This window comes from Strix aluco, chromosome W, assembly GCF_031877795.1.
Source record: "Strix aluco isolate bStrAlu1 chromosome W, bStrAlu1.hap1, whole genome shotgun sequence".
Taxonomy (NCBI): Eukaryota; Metazoa; Chordata; class Aves; order Strigiformes; family Strigidae; genus Strix; species Strix aluco.
In genome coordinates, this window is record NC_133970.1 from 46,246,776 (window position 1) to 46,270,112 (window position 23,337).

General features: G+C 43.1%; 2 protein-coding genes across 4 annotated transcripts in view; both read left to right on the forward strand.

Annotated features, from left to right (window-relative positions):
• LOC141917640 (NADH dehydrogenase [ubiquinone] iron-sulfur protein 4, mitochondrial-like) overlaps positions 1–23,337 on the forward strand; it is a 103,901-nt gene that overhangs the window by 32,325 nt on the left and 48,239 nt on the right. The gene's annotated exons all lie outside the window — the stretch shown is intronic.
• LOC141917626 (uncharacterized) lies at positions 659–3,432 on the forward strand. The gene is made up of 3 exons (XM_074810957.1): positions 659–798; positions 1,070–2,079; positions 3,079–3,432. The coding sequence occupies exons 1-3, from the start codon at positions 783–785 to the stop codon at positions 3,265–3,267; spliced, it is 1,215 nt and encodes a 404-aa protein (XP_074667058.1). The 5' UTR covers positions 659–782; the 3' UTR covers positions 3,268–3,432.

Below are 23,337 nucleotides of genomic sequence, written 5' to 3' on the forward strand. Positions count from 1 at the left end.
CTTCTGGGAAGAGATCTTTTGGAACAATTGAAAGCCATAATTACATTCAAAAAAGGAGAAGTTACTCTGAAGGTAAATAATCAACAATATATACAAATGATGAGCTTACTTTTAACAAATCTTCCAATAAAAGAAGAAGTAATTAGTAAAGAAATTATGGACCAGGTATACCCCGGAGTATGGGCAACGGATATACCAGGGCAGGCTAAAAATGCTATGCCAGTTATAGTAAAATTAAAAGAAGGGCAAAAACCAGTAAGGATAAAACAATATCCTCTAAAAAGGGAGGATTGGGAAGGCATTCAGCCCATCATTGAGAGATTTTTAGATCAGGGATTGCTGAGGGAATGCGAATCTGATTTCAGTACCCCTATCCTTCCAGTAAAGAAACCAGATGGGTCCTACTGGGTGGTGCAGGATCTAAGGGCAATTAATAAAATAACCGAAGATCTATATCCTGTAGTGGCTAACCCTTATACCTTGCTCACCACCTTAACCCAGGAACTAGCCTGGTTTACCGTTCTAGATTTAAAAGATGCCTTCTTTTGCCTCCCTCTCCACGAGTCTAGCCAGAAATTATTTGCTTTTGAATGGGAAAATCACAAAACAGGCCGCAAAATTCAACTACCCTGGACGGTGCTGCCTCAAGGATTTAAGAACAGCCCCACGATATTTGGTAATCAATTAGCTAAAGATCTTGAAAGCTGGGACCAGCCACCTGACAAAGGCAAGATTCTCCAATACGTGGATGACCTGCTTGTCGCTACGGAAACCAGAGAAGGATGTATCGCCTGGACGGTGAGCCTCCTAAACTTTTTGGGTCTACAGGGGTATAGAGTCTCCCAGAAGAAGGCGCAAGTGGTACAACAACAGGTTGTCTATATGGGCTATGAGATAAGCGCGGGAGTCCGTACCCTGGGGCAATCCCGAAAAGAGGCAATTTGCCAAACACCACAACCCAGAACTGTGAAAGAACTGCGCACCTTTTTAGGCGTGACTGGGTGGTGTAGGCTTTGGATATACAACTACGGGCTCCTGGTCAAACCTCTGTATGACCTTATTAAGGCAGGCACAAGCGGAAACAGATTGGAATGGACCCCAGATGCAGACAGGGCCTATATGGACTTGAAAAAGGCCCTGATGTCAGCACCTGCACTTGGACTCCCGGATGTGAGTAAACCTTTCTCTCTATTCTCGCACGAAAAACAGGGAATAGCTTTGGGAATCCTAACCCAAGACCTTGGGCCCTATCGAAGGACTGTGGCCTATTTCTCCAAGCAATTAGACAAGGCTGCGAAAGGATGGCCAGGATGTCTCAGAGCAGTGGCAGCCATAATCTTGAATATCCAGGAAGCTCGTAAATTTACCCTGGGTCAGAAAATGACTGTGTTTGTCTCCCACACTGTATCAGCGGTCTTAAAAGCTAAAGGTGGTCACTGGCTGTCACCACAGAGATACCTGAGGTACCAGGCTATCATGGTAGAACTAGATGATGTAGAAATAGTGGTGACTAACATTGTCAACCCAGCTTCTTTCCTAGATGGCAGGAACGGGGAACTTTTGGAACATGACTGCCTAGAAACTATTGAAGCCGTGTACTCCAGCCGACCAGATCTGAAAGACACTCCGTTGGAGGGAGCCGATGATTGGTTTACCAATGGAAGCAGTTATATGGTAAGCGGTACCCGACACTCGGGGTATGCGGTCACAACAACCAGCGAAGTCCTGGATTCTGGGCCATTACCTGCTTCGACTTCAGCCCAGAAAGCCGAAATAATTGCCTTAACAAAGGCCCTTGAGAGGGCTAAAGGGCTGAAAATCAACATATGGACTGATTCGAAATATGCATTTGGAGTGGTGCATGCTCATGGGGCCATCTGGAAGGAAAGAGGACTTTTGAACTCTCAAGGAAAAGCCATCAAACATGCCACAGAGATTCTGAAACTCTTAGAAGCCGTTCAATTACCAGAAAGGGTGGCTATCATGCATATAAAGGCACACCAGAAAGTACAATCAGACATAGAAAGAGGCAATGAGCTCGCGGACAGAAAGGCAAAACGAGTGGCACAGATGGAACAGGTAACCGAGGGAGCACTAATCCCAGATGGTAAGGTCACACTAGGGGAAAAACCCCGCTACAATAAGGAAGACCTTAAACTTATAGGGGATTTAGATGGAAAATATAATCAGGATGGATGGGCTAGTACCTCACAGAAGAAAATCATAGTCCCCTCACACATGATATGGGCGGTAGTTCGGGAAGAACATAGAAAGGGTCATTGGGGGATGGAAGCATTATATAAATACTTAATTGGGAAGATTGTTGCAAGAAATCTGTATACGACAGTGAGGCAAGTAACTCAACAGTGTGATCTTCGCCTTCAGACTAACCCCAAAGGAGGCCCAAAATTCGAAGTAGGACAGATAGGCAGAGGTAACCTGCCTGGGCAACAGTGGCAAATTGATTTCTCGGAACTCCCAAGGAAAGGGGGGTACCGGTATTTGTTGGTATTAACGGATATTTTTTCAGGATGGCCAGAAGCGTTTCCTTGTAGAACGGCAAAAGCCCGAGAGGTCACCAAAGTCTTGCTACAAGAGATCATTCCAAGGTTTGGTGTACCATCAGCAATGTCCTCAGATAGGGGATCACACTTTATATCAAAAATAGTTCAACAAGTGAGTTTGCTGTTAGGAATTGATTGGCAGCTGCATACACCTTATCGACCGCAATCGAGTGGCCAGGTAGAGAAAATGAAGCACTTGATTAAACAACAGATTGTGAAATTGGGACAAGAAGCAAATTTGGCTTGGCCACAGTCTTTGCCTCTGGCACTCTTACGAATCAGGACAAGGCCCAGAGCCAAGGAGGGGATAAGTTCTTTTGAAATTCTATATGGAAGACCGTATTCTGTAAAGATGGGGATATCATCACAAGTAGGGGAGGAAATAATGAATGGGTACCTCATAGAGTTGAGCAAACAACTCAGAAAGATTGAGAAACATGTATATAGTACTAGAGGCAGGGGGCTTGATGGACCCGTACATAAGATATCGCCTGGCGATTTTGTATATGTGAAGTCTTTTGCAGATAAGACCCTGGAACCACAGTGGGAAGGACCGTTTCAAGTACTGCTGACCTCTTACACGGCTATCAAAATCAAGGAACAGAACGCCTGGATTCATCACTCACGAGTGAAGAAGGCACCTAAGTCCCAATGGAGAATCACACAAGTCCAACCAGGGAAATTATTCTTATCTCGGTCATAATATTGAGTCAGGATATGGCAGTGGGAAGCAGTTCTTCTTTGTCACCAATGTATATGTTTCAGTGAAATAAGCAAAACCAACATTTAGCGGTAGTAGCAATACAAGTGTCTCTGTATCTGAATGACTCATGGGTCTGGGATGAGGAAGCAGGAAATTATGAAATCATGGCAAAAAAAGGGGGAATGTTAATAGGTTGTGCAAGGAACGGTTTTGAACTAGCAAGTAATATAAGTGTTGTTAATCCGCCCCCTAGTCGGAAACAAATCGCAAGGTTTTCTAAACGATTGTTTGATCTATGGAAATGCTGTGAACTGGGATGCTGTAGCACCCCGGGTGTTGGCAATGACAAGTGGCCATGGTCACGGGCTCATTTGGCACACACAGAGACAATGGAGAAAAAATCAGATATACAAGGGCTAACTTTAGCTACTGTGGTCATGTACAAAGAGGGCTCTGGAGGTTATGTATATAAAGAGGGAATATGGAATGAAGGTGAAGGAATCCCTCAGATATGGGGGATATCCGGGGAAGAAATTAGCATAGGATGTCGAATGGTGGATGGAACCAAGTATAGTGGGTCCACCCAGATATCAATTTCAACCTCACAGGGTAAAAGCGTTACAGACTGTGATGGTAGTAAGCCTGAGTGTTGGCACGACCACATTTTAGAACAAAATGTTATGGTGGAATGTCTATGGAAACGACAGGGAAATGGGTTAAAATTTAAATTTCAAATCCAAGTCCAAGCTGAACCAACTTGGCTGAGTTTTTCATTAACTGAGACAGCAGAAGTCAGCTGTATATGGAAACGTCCAGATGAAAACATAATTTTTAGAATTAAAAATGGAACAAGGCCAATAAAGCCAATGACGACGACAGTTAAGACAACAATGACAACAATGGTCAAGTTAATGGCTCCCCCATACCCTGGATACCACATTTATGAAACAGGCCCACACATAATTTGGAAAACAGGTCAGCAGATTGTATTGTACAATCCTAAATGGTCATTGAAGCAAATAGAATTACATTTGCAACTAGATATGTCAGGCATCCACCAAAAATGCCTCCCATTTATAAAAGCAACACAGGAGGGATGGAGAGAGTGGTTAAAATCTCGCACTATGAGGTCAAAAAGGGATGTGACAGGGGTCTTAGGAACAGGACTAGGAGTACTAAACAGCATAGACCCAGAAGTAATAATGAACAAGCGGGCATCCACAACCGGAGAGCTGGTCAAACTAAAACAACCTTTGATATCATCCTTGTTAGCCTTAGGGAATCATGAATGGCTGACGTCTAAACTACTCCCTGATTGGGAAAAAAACAATATTAAGGACCATTTGATGATAGTAGAAGGATTGGAAATGATACCAAAAGACATATCCTGGGCCCTTAGTTGCATCCAGGCACAAATGTGGATGCAAATTGTCATTTCCGATATCTTAAGAGAAGGCGAAGAAGGAATCCTCCCAACAGAGATTAGAAAGATAATTTGGGATAAGGCAAAACCTCAAGAGAGGGAGTTGCAGTCCTGGTGGAAACTGGTGAATTTTACATATGAAAGTCAGGATGACAAAATAATTGCCTTTGCATTAACAGTTGTAGATGCTGCCCAACATAGCATATACCCTGTTACCTCTATAGGACTACACCATGGGGGAATGATAATCAGTCCAGTAGGGCATAGGAGATGGGCATGGAAGCAAGGGGATAAATGGCAAACCGTCAACACAGAACTATGCATTAATATGGGCCAGCAGGGATACGTTTGTGAAGGGAACGGCATACAGGCCGAAGACATGTGCTTAGACACACATCAGAAAGTGTGTCATTTTGAGATACAGTCATCCATAAACAATGATACAGTCATGATATATATAGGAGAAGGGTGCATATGTCTTCGTACCCTTTGCACAAGTGTGCTCATAGATGGCTATCATAGGGTAAAGATAGGAATCTATTCCAATCATTGTGTATGCAATTTCACAAAAATTGAAGGGTGTGATTTTGCCTATACTATCCCAGTACTAACCTCTCAGGTAATAGAATCAGATTATACCTTGATTAGAAAAATAGATCCTGTCTCTATAGGAATGAATTTGAATAGGATTAAAGAAATGTTACAACATAAAGACTTACTCTCCATCCTAGAAGATGTAAAAAGGAAAGGAAAAGAAACGTTGGTTGTAGTAAAACATGATACAGAACAAATTCATGAGATTCTAACACAAGTACAGAAAACCACTGATCACCACTGGTGGGATACTCTCCTTGGGTGGTCACCTACAGCTACCGGAATACTTACTATAGCTCTCCACCCAATTATAGCATTGCTGATAGCAGTAGCGATCCTACTAATTCTCACTATAGCCATATATGTCTGGAATTGGAGACTTACCAGACGCATACAGGCTATATACGAGGCTCTTCACTTTATTCCAATATCTAAAAAAATAGGGCCCTGAAAACTAGATTTAAAATATAAGAAAGTAGGCATAAGTATAAGTATTAGAATTGGGAGTGAATTTCAGTAGGTAAAACTATTAGTTAGTATAAGGATTATGAGTGAATTTTAGCTCACGAAAGAAGTAAAAGAATTAATTACTAGGAAAAGAAAGGGGGAATTGAAGTGAGGAACCCTAACAAAATGTATGCAGGACAACTAAGAGGGACACTGGACAGGCAGGATGATGCAATAAAAGGATGAGTTACAGCAGGGTGGGCTCTCAGCAGGGTGGGCTCTCAGCAGGATGGGCTCTTGAGATAAGGAAGGAGCTGCAACTACTGAGTCCCAAGCTAAGGAACGGGGACTCAACGAATGCTGAGTTGTCATGACTATAGAAATGCTGAAAAAGACCTAATTGGGTGAAAAGTCACGAGAGGAAGAGGAGGCATCTTCAATCTTCATCCTGAAGACCCCCACCCAAGACCACCAGAAGCCACTGCACAGGCGCAACGGAGAGGGACTTGGGGCGGGATTTATGTTAATGATTTCTCAAAACTAATTGTAATATCTCTCCCTATTCTCGGAATTATAATGAATATGTAAATGCTTTACGCTATAGAAAGGAGCTGCTTTTCGCTCCAAGGGGTGCACGTTTGTGGAGGAGCGATCCCCCGTGCACCCAGCGCTGAATAAACATACCTTCTTTATAACCTTACTGGTTGTAAAGTCATTACTCCACACGTCATACATGCGCATACACAAAATGTACAAACACACACACAGAAACAAAAGTATTTGGATCCAGTAGAATGAAGTACGTACCCACACACCAATAAACAGAGAAAGAACAGGTGAAAGAGAAGCTAGCTCAAAGAAAAGCTCCCTCTTCTCGAGTTTAGAGCAAATACTCCCAATGCCTTGGCATTCCTCAACGGGCGATAATTGAGACTCGAGCGGGTTGACTTCGCCCTGGACTTCCGTCAGCTCTGGCAGCAGATGACACCTTAAGGGTTTGGTACCTGAGAGGCGTCCCAGCTCAGGGGAGATGCTGGTCACAGGCCCGCTGCGATCCAGGAGAGCTCAAAGGGTCTCCCACTGTGGTCGCCATTTATAGGGTCCAAGATAATTGACTTTTGTCAGATACCTTCTGGTGCCTTCCAGCAGTTACACAAGAATTTGATTAATGTGCGACTCTGTTATTGTTCCCATTTGACCCCATCCCAGGCACAGGTGTGCCAGGCCCTTAGGAGTTGATGGGCCATTTTAACCATTTCCGAGCAATCGGGAGGGGCAGGAGCCAGGCTCGTTAACGTTATCAGTCCTTATCTCCACAGATTGGTGTATAGCTCGGGGGGATGTGGGTGGAATCACATCTAGCACCAAGCAGCCGAACAAGGAGGGGCGGGGAGGGGTGACAACTGCACCACCACAATCAGCTATTAGTTGGAGCCATCTCATATGTTTTTATTCTGTATCAGGCCAAGATAAAATATGATGAGTTGCTACACAGAGTCAAGCATCAAAGAGAAGTGCTATCAAGTGCAATTGAAATGGTACTAAAGTAGTTTTTGCAGCAGTGTGAGACCATGTAGGGATGGACTCTATTACAAGCACAATAGGCTAGTACAATGATGCTATTGACATTTCAGCTGCTGTCCTGAAATTGTTTTGTTTTGTCCATACTATTAATTAAGTTTTTTCAGTAATGGTTCAGAAGTCTCAGTATTGAAACTCAGTAGAGGGCCAGTTTCGATCTGATTTTAGACAAACTTCTACATACCTCATTAAAGATAACTTTTGCTCTAGTATACTTTGAATTTGGTGCAGAAAATCTGAACCCCTCTTTGGGGATGAGCAGTTCATACTTTTCAGATGAAGTTCAAGAGTAGCAGTAAATGCTGCATACTGCAACATCTTAGGACAAAACTGATTAATAACTACTATGAAATCAGTATCAAGAGTCTTAGCAGCTTCCTCTTGGCTGTCCAGAGGTAGCTGTTATGGAGGCTCTCAAATAAACAACCAATCACCAAAAAATTAAAAATTAATTATTAACACAATTAACTAGCTCTCCATAATTTACAGGTTCCAATGTCTGTGAGAGGAGAACAGAACAACTTCCTAGGGTTTAACAACCCAAAACACAGAACAAAGCCCCACTCCCTAGGGTTTAACGGCAACCCAAAACCCTCTATCACTCAGCTCTATCACTCACCTAACTGTGAGGGCTCTCAACCTCAAGGAGCTGCTCAGGGCAGCGTCCAACCCAAGTCACCTCAAGGATTTTCCTTGGGCAGCATCCCAACCCAAGGGAAGAGTCCTCAACCACAGCATGCTGCTCCAGGGGACAAGCTCAAAATGGCTCCCCCAGGGGACTCCATTTATACCCAGGTTAAATCTGACCTGTAGGCAATAGCGGCTCCCATTGGTCAAAGGCCCCAATTACCACGAAGCCCTGAGAGCAAAAGCAGTCAGGAGCTGCTGCACTTCAGCAGCCAAGAAGCTCTGCTTTCATTGGGCAGATGCACCTGCCACAGTAGCAGTTAGTGTCTGTTATGTTAACTGATGGATAATCCTGGAGTAGCAGTGTATTAATAGGATTCTTGGAACATGAACCTCTTCAGCAAAAAAGTTGCAGAAACACTCCAGTCCATTTTTTCTAGAAGACTGCATCACACCATGTTTTCAGGTTTGAATCATAGTTTGTTCACCTTCATCCAAATCCCAATTTTGGCTAGGCTTGAAAAGTAGGGAAATTGTATAATCTTGGTTTGATTAGAGAAGCATAGACTTTACTATAATAAACAGCGATAATACTGTAGCTCAAAATACATTATACAAACTAGTGAAAAATAGCCTGAAACGATGTACCTTCTTCAGATCTCAATCTGATAGTCTGCAGTGCTGTGAAACAAAGGACAGCAAATCAAGCTTTAATGTGCTTTTCAAAGTGTGATCATTGCTAGCAGCCTTTCCCAAGAACCAAGAGTATGTAATATACTTTATTCTGAAAAACAAAGCAGTAATGTGTCATAAAATTACGTGCAAGACAGTGTGATGTTGCATTTGAAGACTGCATATAGAAGCTGTTTTTGCAACTTGGTGAAGAGAAACACTTGACAAAGTATGCATTTATTAAAGACAGGCTTACTACATTTCCTTTTCTTGAAACTACTATTCAGCTAAGAATTCTCCAAGCATTACCACTGTGTTAGATAATAAGGATATAGTGGATGTTCTGTGTTTTGGTTTTTCAAAATGCTGTTAACCCCCTGTTGGTTATTCCTTGAGGGTGAGTTCAAGCTGTTCCTAAAGTAACTTAATGGGATAAAAGAATTTAGAATCTTTTCTTTGTTTAATTCACTCTAGTTGCAGTATTTATTCAACTGCTTACCATAAAGGATTCAGTTCAGGACAGCATTCTTCTTTAGATGAGGAATATAACTTACAGAGTTTTGTGTGCCTTATATGTATGGCTCTGTGATAGGGAGTTGTTATATTCAAAGGGTACAAGGTCCCAGGATGGAAATCTGCTTGGGGGTTCAGATAGAATTACCACCACCACCACCAGTTCCCTCCCCCTAGTCCCATACTCCTCTCTTGTAGGTTGTATTTCTTTTTTTTTTTTTTTTTCTCAATTAGATGAGCAGCTTGAATTTTACTTCAGAATAATGAAAAATGAATTAAAATGTATGGTGAAACCTGTTATATAAAATGAGGTTAATAAAAGTGTTTGTTCAACCCTTTTCTTTGCAGATATGTTTTGAGAAACAACTTCTAGATTTGGCCAAAATGGCCTCTGATATGAGACCTGTGGCTTGGAGAAGTACTTTCTTCCATCACAGTTGTGTCAAGTAAGCAGGTGGCCAAGTTGTTTGAACTATATGTTGTACTCTGGGTTCAAGATAAATGAAAAGTTGCTTGCTGGTGGTTTATAAAATCTTTAATACAGTGTGTCTTGTTCTTGATACTTAGTGTTTAGTTTGCATTTGGTCGTCTGCAGTTATAATGTTTGACACTTGAGTGGTATTAGTTTCCAGTGTAGAAGGTGTTTAAGGTATAAAAATAATATTCTAGAATTATTTCAAAATTACATTTTTTCAATAAAGTATTCAAAACAGAAAACTGTTTGTGAATAAAAATACATATACATCTACTTCAATTATAAGTATCTAATGTAAGTGTGGACTTGCATAGAGTTAAATACTTAAAGGCCTTTACTCTTTTTATGGTTGCTGATAGTTTATTTACGTGTCTGTGTTTTTTGCTGCAAACCATAATCTATTAAAAAGTTCTTCTTCTGCCCCCCCAGCCCCCAGTGAAGCCTAACAAATACTGCTCTGGGGAGGAAAAAACTGACTTGGGTAACTTTGTCAAGCAGCTAATGTGAAATTTAATATTTAACGTTTTGGGGGGTGGTGATAATTCTTCTCACTTCATGTATACCACACTGGTCTGCCAGAGCATATATTTATATCTAAACAGTGATTTTTGTTTTAAATAATTTGGCAGTTTCTTCTTTTGTGGTTTTGGCTGGTAGTTGCATTTGCCCTTTGGCAATCAGGATGATTATGGATAGTGAAAAACACGTCCGCATATGATACTTCATCCCACTTCCCCTCCCTTCTTAAGAACAACATTAACTGTAGGAGGGTATTATAGTCCAAAGTTCCATTTAGTGGCCATTGTGCCCCATTTTCCAGTTTATAAAGTGGCCACCACTGATTGCAATATTTTATGAGAGTCTTTTTATTTTCTGTACCCCCAGACTTAATGATATCTTTCCAATGCATTAGTATACATCATAAGGGGCTTCTTTTTAGGACTTTTTTACTGTGGGTATTTCCCATCCTGCTCCCACCCCTATCCTAAAGAGTTTGTTTCAGATTAAAGTGGGAACAAATGGGGAACACTCCTATACTTTCTCTTTACGCTTGTAATTTCCCAATTTTATTCCGAAGTACAACCTATCTCAACTGCGACAACCGTAATATTGGTACAGGCAATTACTTCAATTAAAACAAGCCGAACCCAGCGGCTTTTACACCATACACAGAGTCGATGTGTTACCACAGAATATGGCAACAAACAACAAAGGATTATAACGATTATTATTCCAGCTATTATCCCACCAACAGTCGTCAGGGACATACAACCCATCATACCAGCCTCATACACTCTTAATATGTTAAGTTGGATATCCCCCTACAACCACTTTGCTCGCCTGGCAGCTGAATTCGCTTCGTTCGTCTCCGGCCGTTCTCCTCGCGGAGAATACGGAAACTCGGATTAGAACTCCACACTCGCTTCGCAGCTGTGCTGCGTCTCACTCACACTCTGCAAGCACTCAGTCACACAGTTACTTAAAGGGCCCGTCTTGCTTTTTACTCACACTCATGCTACAAAATGTACCAATTAAGATAAGAGCCAAATTCGCATATCACATAAATCGTAAACCATTCATCGTTTATCACAGGTATAAAGCCAGTTAACTTAAATGTAACACATATAATTTCAATATTTCGATTTCCCATGGGTTACAACAGATGATATGAACGACAGCTATCCCGTTTAACACCTTAAACAGAGCTCTTTCCGAGGCGCCTTAACCAGACTGGGTACCCCTCTAGGCTGTGCGCCAGACGTCTCTGCGCGCCTTACCAGTCACCCGTGGGACCACGCTACTTATGCTGTGCGCCAGACGTCTCTGCGCGCCTTACCAGCCTCCCGTTACCCTTTAAACATACCTTTGTCCGTAGTTTAGATGGCTCTTGTCTGCCCCCGCAGTGAACGGCTGAGAGCGGTGTTCCTCCGAGAATTCCCGGGCCGCGGCTAGGACGTCCGTTCCTCAGTCGTTCCGGCAGCCGAGCAGAGAGAGTCCCATCTGGGGTGCCAAAATGACATGCGGAGTCACGACTTTACAACCAGTAAGGTTATAAAGAAGGTATGTTTATTCAGCGCTGGGTGCACGGGGGATCGCTCCTCCACAAACATGCACATTTTGGAGCGAAAAGCAGCTCCTTCCTATAGCGTAAGTGTTTACATATTCATGATAATCCCGAGAATAGGGAGAGATATTACAATTAGTTTTGAGAAATCATTATCATAAATCCCGCCCCAAGTCCCTCCCCATTGCGCCTGCACAGTGGCTCCTGGTGGTCTTGGGCGGGGGTCTTCAGGATGAAGATTGAAGATTTCTCTTCTTCCTCTTATGACATTTCACCCAATTAGGTCTCTTCAGCATGTCAATTTAGCATTCTTTGAATTCCCCTTCCTTATCTTGGGACTCAGTAGTTGCAGCTCCTCCCTTATCTCAAGAGCCCATCCTGCTGAGAGCCCACCCTGCTGAGAGGCCTGCGTCTATTTCGTTAAGGTTTCTCACTTCACTGTAAGTCTAAATATGCAAAGAGTGTTTGTAATTTGTTAGAAAGAATAAAAGTAAACCATTGATACAGTCTAGTTGTCACCAAAATGGGATAAAAGGACTTATTGACACCAATGTGATGTAGATAAGCAGACACTCCTTTATTAATGGCCGGGTGCGTAGGGGAGTCGTCTCACCAACAATGCACACCGAACCCATGTAGCGTGCTGATTATATAGGATACAGTAATACATAATAATCAAGTTCTCATACATAAACATGATAATTCCTGTAACTCATTTTCATATTCCCACCCCTTTCCGGTCATGCGCACTTGAGCCCTGAAATGAGTCGGGGGGCTGCTTTTGCAACCACCACGGACTACTGACCTAAAAGAAAGACCCTCCAACACCCTTGACTCAAGGACTTTGGCTCACATTGCAGTTTTAACATGCTTCGAGGGCCTTTCACAATACAAATTTTAAAACACCTGGTCTCCAGGACTATAAATCATCCTTACTAAACAGTCTAACAATGGTACCTCGTCTAGCAGCGTAACTGGTTGTATGGTTACTTTTAACTAAACACAACATCTCTATGACTACTTAAAACATTACACCACTATCTTCTACAAAAAATGATATTTCTGTGAGATTCCGTTTAATTGATTAGTCCTAATCATTCCTTATCAAAATCACCAAAAATCAACAACTTAAATTAATAACAAATCAGTAACAGCCAGTAACATAGTGTCCCGATCCAATGTTGGGGGAGGTTTTGATATGATCCCAAGAGCGAGATTAAGACACAAACGAGGTCAAATGCCATATACCCAAAACACATTTTTATTATTAAAGAAGTGAAGAGGGGTAGTGATAGGACAGAATGGAAGGAAAAGACAGAAATAAAGCAAGGACGTGGGATAGGGCTGCAAGAATAGTCACCACCATGGATCCAGCGGCGTCCCGTTGGTCCTCAGTCTTCAGTTCTTCGGTGGTGGGTGCACACGGATCTGGCTTCGATGGTAGATGCACACTGAGCAAAATTTTCTGCTGCCTCTTTAAATTCATTGTATCCGCTGATTAGCATATGCTCGCCTTTAGGTTTTTTTTTCTCTGGTCCAACAGGTTTTGTTGCATCTGGCTTCAGGGCAGGAACCTTTGCCTCTTGTCAGTTCATTAGCCATGCATGCATGGGGTCTGGCCTACACAATAGAGCCACAAATGGCTACAGGATGGGGCCAGCTCAGCACACCTCTGCCCCTTTGAGGCTTGTCTTTGAGGGGGGGGTGTGCATCCTTCAATACACACCCGCTTCTCTGGGCAACATCCCCCAGACCAATTCACAGGCCGCAGCAGCTTCTCTTGGGGGTTTGCACAGACACAAGCAAGCTTTGAGGCAGTCATAGGACATTTCAGTCTTTCACACCACCCTGTGTCTCAAAGATTGCTTTAGGAGCCATGGTGGCTTTAGGAAAGGAGAGTTGTTTAGAAAAGGCCAGAAAAGAGCATTTTATAATTCATCCAATGAAATAGCAATCAATTGTATAAAATATGAAACAATACATAGCAGAAGAAGAAGCATTAACATGACAAAATCACATAGCAAAAGAAAACAGGGAAAAACATCTGTCCATACAACTTTCACAATTGAAGGTTTTGGCTGGTACACCACATGGACATATTTAACATTGTCCAGTGATGAGGTGGCCATAAATTGCATGTTGGTCACAACGTGTTGAATTAATTGAATAAAGCAGAGAATAATACATGGCAAAACCAGTAATAAGGCCAAACCGTGCAACAAATAGAACAATATTAATACTAACAATGGTTAACAATATTCTAACCAAACATATAACAAAGGTAACAATAACAGTATCAATTAACAGTATTTTAACCTAACATGTTGTGATGGTTTAGCCCCTGCCGGGGTCTGAGACCACGCAGCCGCTGCCCCTCCCCCACAAAGGGAGTGAAATACAAAGCCCCGGGGCTGAGATAAGGAGAGGTTTAATACAACAGTGCAACAGCAACACAACAAACAGCAACAATAAGAATAACAGTGATAACAATGAACAGAGCAAAGTATATACCGATACAGCAGTGAGAGAACCAGCTGCGCCACCCACGTGATCACCAATTCTTCCCACACTTGCACCAGGATGTGACGTCAGCATGGCATATGAATAACCCGGCTAGAGCTTCCCCCCCACTGCTGGGGAAACTTAACCCTATCCTGGCTAAACCAGGACACATGTTTAACCAAAATGTGTCCCAGGCTGGGCCTAAGGACATGCTCCCGGCCCTTGGGGATTGGGGGGAGAAGGTGGTTGTCCACAAAAACAAGTACAACTGTGAAACGGGTTACATGGACGCTTACAAGACCAACACATACATATCACAAGGGAAAGCATAACAAGAGCTACCAGAGTAACCGCCACAGAATTAAGTATCAAAAGGGTATACATTTCTGGTTGTTGTTGTCAGTTGTGGAGCTGAAGATGGTGGTCTGGCTCACTGGAGCTGAGGTCTGCCTACGCAGCAGGAAAATGTTTCCACGCTCCCAGCCCAGAGCGCATGTGTAGTTTAGACCTGGGTACTTTCATTTCACCTTCATGGGTAGCTCACTGCTATGCTTATCCCCAATAAGGTAGTGGGCTGTTATACCACCCCGTGACTGGAATGGTGGCCATTGTAAGTGAGAAAGAACACATGCATTTATACAACCTGTATGATAGATGGTGCCTTTTTACGTATGGCACAAATCTGTTTAACGCCATCGGACGAAGTGGTAGAGACAAATTGCATGTTCGATACAACGCTTTGAATCAGTTGTATAAAACATGGAATCAAACAAGGTAAAAACACTACCATAGCCAAGCCACATAACATATAAAACAAGATACGCTTAACCCACAGAGCACCTGGAAGCCATGAGAAGGGATCAAATTCCCAACCTTTCCAGGTCTGAACAGGGACATGGGCTAGTTTCCTAATCCCAGAAGTTATTTGTTGGACCACCTGACCATTGTAATCAATTTTTAAACAACAGTTTGAATCATTTATTTACCACAAACACCCCCTTCTTCAGCTAACAGGTAATCGAGAACCATACGATGTTGGAATATTGCAGTTTGCATTTGCGTGGCCTGGTCTGCCAATAGATCCAGGGCATGAGCGGTCTCATTGGGGATAATTTCTAAAACAGCTTGTAATCAAATAATGCGATTCAAATTATAAATAGGTTCTCGAGCACCGCTAATCACTTCATTGGGGTTCCAGGTGGCAGGCCCACTGAAACACATGCACTATATGGTTTTTATCTGTACTATTGGCACGTAGACAATTTCCAAACAGCGCATCAAAGAACTGATCTCGCATTACTGCTTTACAACCTTCCCCTGTAGGTTCTTGGTATGAACATTTTACCCAACTATTGTGAGTTTTACATGTGTTCAGTTCCATCTCCCTTGGTATTTAGAACAATCATAGGGTCTGCAATAGGGGTCATAACAATCAAAGCCTGGGGATAAAGCCCATTCACAAACACTTTCCCAGACTCGTACTCCTCTCTCTTTTGTCCAGTTAAGGCAATAAATGCCTTTTCCAGGAAAATGGAGTTGCCAGGGATCAGCATCCTCAGTCCAGAATCTCGTCCCATTATGGACTGTACTCAAATTGCTGACCCACCATTCTCGGTTAGCACTTAGGAGAGCCAAAGCCTCCCCAGGAACCGAGGGAGAGGAGAACAGTCACCCAAAGCAGTTTCTGCAATGATAGACAATGTTATAAATTGGGGAAAATAGCTTTCAGAAGCCAAATCAAGTGACTTATAAAATTTATTAATTCAGCAAGCGGCTGAGCAAGTAAAGCAGCGCTGGGCGGCCGGGGAGTCACTGCTCCACCAACGGCGTGTGCCCCTCCTCTTTGGCAGTCTCTTTTTATAATCTTCAGGTTCTGGGCTGACGGGGCCTTTTTGGTTTCATCTGCGGCTGCGCCTTTTGTTGCTAGGGGGGGTCGTAGTCTTCCTCTGCGTTATCTTCTGCTGACCCTCTCGGGTTTTTCCCTTATATGGCATAGCTCATCTCTATGCCTACTTTACAGGATATCGCTAATTGCAGACTTGGCGTAAATCACATCAAACAGACATGCCCACACTCAGGCCTTCACCCTTTGTAAACTATCTGACCAACAAATGCCATTTGCCTCTTATCGCAATCGTAAATCACATCAAACAGACATGCACATACCCAGGCTCCCACCCTTTATCTGATTGACAAATACCATATGTCTCTTATCACCTCACCCTTTATCTGATCAACAAATACCATATGTGTCTTATCACAATCCCCCCTTTTTCTTTCTATCATTTTGTTGATCAAATTTTCTTACAGCTTCTCTTGCTGACTTTAATACGGGGGCGTTCTCTTGATTCTCGACTGGTTGATATTGTTGCCCGACTAACAGTAGGTGCGCTGCCTCTAACCTCCCTTTTACAATAGCAATTACCTTGTTCATGATACAAGGACCAAAGGTTAAACCAATTATAAGTAATATCAGGGGTCCTGCAATTGTGGATAACAGAGTATTTAGCCATGGGGAATGAGTAAACCAGGATTCATACCAGCTTTGTTGTTGTTCCCTTTCTCTTCGGCGTTTTTCTAATCCTTCTCGAAGTTTTGTCATGGTGTCTCTCACTACTCCTGTATGATCAGCATATACACAACATTCTTCTCCTAAAGCCACACATAACCCGCCTTGTTGGAAAAACAGTAAGTCCATTCCCCTTCGGTTTTGCAGGACTACTTCTGATAATGATGTGAGGGATTTTTCTAAAGCTGATATTGATTTTTCAATTCTCTCTAGGTCTTCATCTACTGCTACCCTTAGACTGTGTAGTCCTTGTTGTTGTTGTACTAATGATGCAATTCCTGTTCCAGCTCCCGCTGCTCCTATCCCCAAAAGAGTGGCAATGGTTATGGCTGATAAAGGTTCTCGTTTGACAATTCTATGGCCTATTTTTTCGACTTGTTCAAACACATCATTTTCCCGATGATATAATACTCTGGGAAGTACTATCACTTGCACACAGTATTCGGAGGAGCTATCAAACACGTCTAGGGTTATACAAGGGGTTAGACCAGTCTTAGAGCAAATCCATCTTGCCCCTGGAGAAGGTATTAGCCATTTTCCCTGGATCGAGTTGGGGGCTACAAGGGTATTTTTACACAGTTTCCGTTTTCTTTTAGGTACCGTCCCAATGCAAGTCCCAGTCCCTTTTACATGTTGCATAGTGATTCCCTTTTTCCTATCCCCCCAATTACATTGTGGTGGGCTGGCTTCATTGCTTCGATTAAATGGGGTTTGAGTTCCTATTGCCTCATAGTATGGAGGTTGCACATCATAACATAACCAACAATGAGTGGTTAACTCTGGGTGGGTAAGATTTAAGGAGGTATAGCTGGCCTGCACTATTTTCCACAAAGGGTCTAGTAAGGGGTTGGTTTCTGGTGTTAAGATAGGTTCTACCTGAATTAGGGAGGGAAGGGTGGTAGTCCCGCTTTTTGAGCCTTTTTTTGTTTTTCCTTTTTCTTTATTCCTATTTGTTTCTTTCATCACCTTATTTGGTCCAATAGCCTGTGGTGTTACTGGAGGTACCGGCTCCTTTTTAATTGAAAATAACCCTCCCCGATCAGTACCTTGTTCCCAAAATCGGATGCCCCAAGTTCTCCCAACGGTCCAGCTAGGGTCCTGAGGCTTGGATACATTAAGGTATATATAAGAACACCAGCCTTCTATGTTGCACGAGGACCACGGTACACCATCCTCGTCATCACATCCATAGTGGTGAGGTTGTGGCTTTTTACACCCAGGAGGTCCCCACCCTACAACTAAATATGCTTCGCCCGATCCTGTCCAATCAGAAGCCCATGTTTCACATCCCCAATATGCACAGTAATAATGCCCTGGATAATTACAGTATCCTTTCCCGGGGTTGGAGGCGGGACATATATAAAAGGCCTTATATTGTGCTTGCCACTTCCAGGTATCTCCTTCTCCTGCTCGAATCAAGGAGTTCAAGTGTACCTTAAAGGAAGGGCTTCCTGCGGTGATTGTGGAGTTTACGAGTTGTGAGGCTTCCATCTGAATTAATGACCACTTGTGAGGTTGATGCACATTACTGGCAGCGGTGTGCACAGGATAACAAAACCAAAATACAATTACATATCTTAGGAGAGTTGGAGGGCTCAAAGTTATTCCTTGATGGTGGGTTTTTAAAAGGGTGTGATGCTTTTCATTGGTCACGTTCCGAGTGGGTGTCGGAATTACTCGCAACCCGGGGTTATGGGGCCTTTTACCGGAGGGCTTGGGGTTTCTAATTCCCCACCGTCTCCTCGCGCCTCTGCCTCCTTTGCCTACTCCTTCGCTTGGAGCAGCAAGGTTTTTCATCTTCTCGGCAGCAGTCGCAGTCTTCAGGGGTTCCCCGTTCCCTTTTCCGGACCTTATAGGCTCCCCAACTATGGTTCTTTACCTCCGGGGCTAAGCAACTCAAGTATGATACCTGCTTTCGACAAACCACTGTTATGATTTCTGGATTATTTTCTTTGGTTTCGTTGGCGTGCACACACCCTTTCTCAGGATTAATTCCTTTAGCAAAGATAAAGAATTTGTCCTATGTTCACAGCACAATTAAGATATAGCTCAGTTAATTTTTGTTTTGCCCAATAACATTCACTGCAAACATCTTTAGAAGGGTAACCGGATTTACAATGAGCCCACCAGCTGTCCTTACACCCTTTATACTTGAAACACACAAAAAGATAGCATATACAACCGGGATTCAAGCAAAATACAATCTCACTCATGGGATTTGTAAGATTTCCTCCTTATCCGGAGTCTCAGTCCTTCTGGGAGGGGAGTAGATTCCCAGGTGTCCGCAGCAAGCGATCCTTTAACTCGGCTGGCGTGAGTCCATCCCCGTTCAGCAGTTCTTATAGCAGAGTCTGTGGTAAGTAAAACGAGAAACGGACCTTCCCATTTAGGAGTTAGTGAAGTCTCTTTCCATGTTTTTACAAGTACCGAGTCCCCAGGTTTAATGTTATGTATTGCCATGTGCAACGGAGGTCGTTGGGTGATTAATCCTCTTTCTCGGAGCTCCATTTGCCTTCTCATTAGCTGACTAACATACTCAGAAAGGTATTGATTTTCTACTACTGGGTGATTGGTGGGAATTTCCAAATCATAGGGCATCCCAAACAGCATCTCAAAGGGCGAAATTCCCGTGTCGCTCCAAGGCTGAGTTTGAATATTTAACAGAGCCAGTGGGAGACATTTCACCCAGGATAGATTAGTCTCCAACATCAGTTTAGTTAATTGTTTCTTTATTTCCCCATTCATTCTTTCCACCTTACCCGAACTCTGAGGGTGATAGGGAGTATGATATTCCCATTTTGTTCCCATGGGTGCTAATGCTTCTTTAACAGCTCTTGATGTAAAGTGTGGACCCCTATCAGAATCGATTATTTCTATGACCCCATACCTAGGAACAATATGCTCTAATATTGCCTTTATCACCACTTGTGCTGTAGCTCTGGCAGTTGGAATTGCCTCCACATAATGAGTAAGGTGATCTACCAGCACTAGTAAATAGCGATACCTCCCTACTCTGGGCAATTCTGTAAAGTCAGCTTGAATTTTGGCAAAAGGTCTGATCGCTAGTTCTCATCCCCCAGGTATCTTTTCTCGTAATTGCTGTTTGTTTACTTTCTGACAAATTAAACAGGCATCTACCAGTCGCTTAGCAAGGTTATAAGCCCCTATGCACATATATTTATTAGAAAAATGATCTACTAATGCTTTTACCGACCAGTGAGAGTGCGTCTTGGTGTGCAGCTCCTGTAAGATTTTTCAGGCTAGAGTTTTAGGGAGAACCTCTCGCCCATCTGGTAGGATCCATCTATTTCCTTCCTTGATAGCCCCTTCTTGTTTTAATCTTTCTTCCTCCTGCTGTGTGAAAGAGGGAGCTATCCCTGCCTCTGGATCTTTTATATCCTGGGGATTCTTTTGGCACAAAGGTAAAAGCGCGGCCCTTTTAGCCTCCTCATCTGCTAAATTATTTCCTCTTATCTGTTCGGAGGTTCCCCGCTGATGTCCTTTGACGTGTACTACAGCAATTTGGAGGGGTTCTCTCAGAGCTTCAAGGGTTTGTTTTATTAGGGATTCATGTACTAACCCTTTTCCTTGTGAATTGACTAACCCTCTTTCCTCCCATATCTTTCCAAAGGTGTGGACCACCCCAAAAGCATATTTTGAGTCAGTGTAGATTGTTCCTTGTTTTCCTTTTAATAACTTCAGTGCTCTGAGTACAGCATATAATTCACACGCTTGTGCTGACCAGGACCGGCTAAGGGGGCCAGATTCGATTACCTTCAAAGTTTTTCCATTAATTAGTGCATACCCCGACCTCTGGCTTCCATTAAGTACCCTGGAGGATCCATCCACATAAATCTTTTCTCCCTCTTCAAGTTCCTGGTCTTCTAAATCTTCCCTAATTTTAGTTTGTTGCTCTATACATCATATACAGTCATGGGTTAAGTTCTCCTCGGGCTCTCCATATAGAAACTGAGCTGGGTTCTGAAGGGAGGTTGTTTCAATCTCCAACTTAGGAGAGTGGATCAGGATGCTCTCATATTTTAACAGTCGGGCATCAGTGATCCATTTTTCTGCTTTTTGTTGCAGTATTCCCCTGATATTATGAGGGGTTAATACTTTCAATTCCCCCCCAAAGGTTATTTTATTTGCTTCTTCCACTAACAGAGCTACTGCCACTATAGATTGTAAGCAAGAGGGCCATCCTCTACTTACTGGGTCTAGGAGTTTGGAAATATATCCTACAGGTTTCTTTTTTCCTGCCCACTCTTGGGTCAGTACCCCATAAGCCGTTCCCTCATGGCTATTGACAAAGAGGTAAAAGGGTTTTCTTACATCTGGCAAACTTAACACAGGGGCATTAATCAGGTCTTTCTTAAGTTCTTCCAGTTTTTGTTCATCTTCCTGACTCCATTTTACTAATCCATCAATAACCAATTTTTGGTATAAAAATTTTACCTTATTACTAAAATCCTCAATCCACTGCCGACAATATCCTAACAACCCTAAAATCTGCCTACCTTGTCTCTTGCTTTTTGGTGCTCCCAAAGACAAAATACCTTTCACTCTTTCAGGATCTAACTTCTTGCATCCTTTAGTAATCCAGTGTCCCAAGTACCTTACTTCTTCTTCTGTAAACTGCAGTTTTGATTTTGATACTTTGAGTCCTTGCATGCTAAGGAAATTCAGCAGCTTAATACTTTCATTTCTGACATCATCTTGGTTCTGCCCAGCCAGTAACAAGTCATCCACATACTGTATCAAGGTCACTCCTTCCCCTAACTGAGAGTTCCTTAAAATTTGTTCCAGTGCTTGCCCAAATAAATTGGGGGATTCTGTAAATCCCTGGGGGAGTACTGTCCATCTTAGTTGTTGTTTTCTATGGGTATCTGGATCCTCCCATTCAAAGGCAAAGTAGTCTCTACATTGCTCCTTAAGGGGACAAGCCCAAAAGGTGTCCTTGAGGTCTATCACCGAGTACCACTGACATTCAGGGTTTAGTTGACTTAATAACGTATGGGGGTTTGCCACTACCGGAAATCTGGTAACAGTTCTTTTGTTTATCTCCCGGAGGTCATGTACCAATCGATAACTCCCATCGGGTTTCTTAACAGGGAGTATAGGGGTATTAAATGGAGACATGCAGGGTTCCAGCAATCCTTTTCTTCGAAGCCTCTCAATTTCAGGTTTTAACCCTGCTCTCCCTTCTTGGGAAAGAGGATATTGTTTGATCCTTATGGGTACTTCGGGATTTTGAATTGTTACTTCAAATGGTTCAATTTCTAGTTTACCCACCGTATCAGGGGTATACCAAACCTCTGGGTTAATCTTCTCTTCATCCTGTACCCTCAAGGGGCATAACTTAACTACCAAATCTTTGTTTTTAATTTCCAAATTAATTCCTAATTCAATCATCAGATCCCTCCCCAATAGGTTATATTCAGCTTCTGGTACTACCAAGAGGGATCCAACCCCAAATTTACATTTAGATTCCAATTCTACATTTTCTATTACCAGAGCCGAGAAGGGTTCCCCCTTCGCTCCAACCACCTGCACAAATTTTGAGGAGGGTTTACACCCTTTAGGTATCCGTTGAACAGTGGATCGTTCGGCGCCCGAGTCCACAAGGAACTCGACCACCTCATGCTGGGGACCCGCTTTTAACTTTATCAAGGGCTCTGAATTCCTTGGGATCCCCAGCACAAAGAGCCCCTGACCCCTCTAATCTTCACTAAACATTTTTTCGTCCTGAATCCGTTTTCTACACTCTTTCTTCATGTGCCCTCTCTTCTTACAATAGAAACATTCCAATCCACTGACGTCCTTTTTGTCCACCATCGAGGGTGGCCTTCTAGGTCCCTTAGAATCCCGTCCAGGGGGTCCAGGTCGTCCGGATCCCCTCTGCCCTTCTCTCACAGCAGCAACTAGCAATCTCGTCTGTTTCTTCTGGGCTTCCTTTTCCCTTCTAACAAACACTTTCTGAGCCTCTCTAAGTAATTCATCCAGTTGTCTCTCCTGCCAATCCTCTAATTTCTCCAATTTCTTCCTAATATCCACCCAGGACTTGGCCACAAATTGGGTTTTAAGGAGGGCCTGCCCAACGGGGGTAGTGGGGTCTACCCCCGAATACAACTGTAGACACCTATGCAGTCTCTCGAGCCACTCAGTGGGAGTCTCATCCTTTTTCTGTTCTTCCTTAAAGGCTTTATTAATGTTTTGGCCCCTAGGCACGGACTCCCTGATTCCTTGGATTACTATGGCTCGTAAGTCGGACATATCATTTCGGCCCCTTTCTTCCTGATTATTCCAATTCGGCCGCTGAAGGGGCCACTTGGTGTCAGCGGCCGGTCCAGCCTGATGTTGTTGGTCCCATAGCCTCATTCCTGCTCTCCTGATCATATCTCTCTCTTCTACGGTAAAAAGTATACCTAAGATGGCTTGTAATTCATCCCAGGTGTAAACGCTGGGTCCCGGAAACTGGTCCAGCCTCTCAGCAACTCCCAGGGGGTCTTCCAGTAAGTTCCCCATTTCTTTTTTAAAATCTCAAACGTCCCCTGTGTTAAGGGGGACCAAGACGTACCCAATCGCCGGGCCCTGCCCACCAG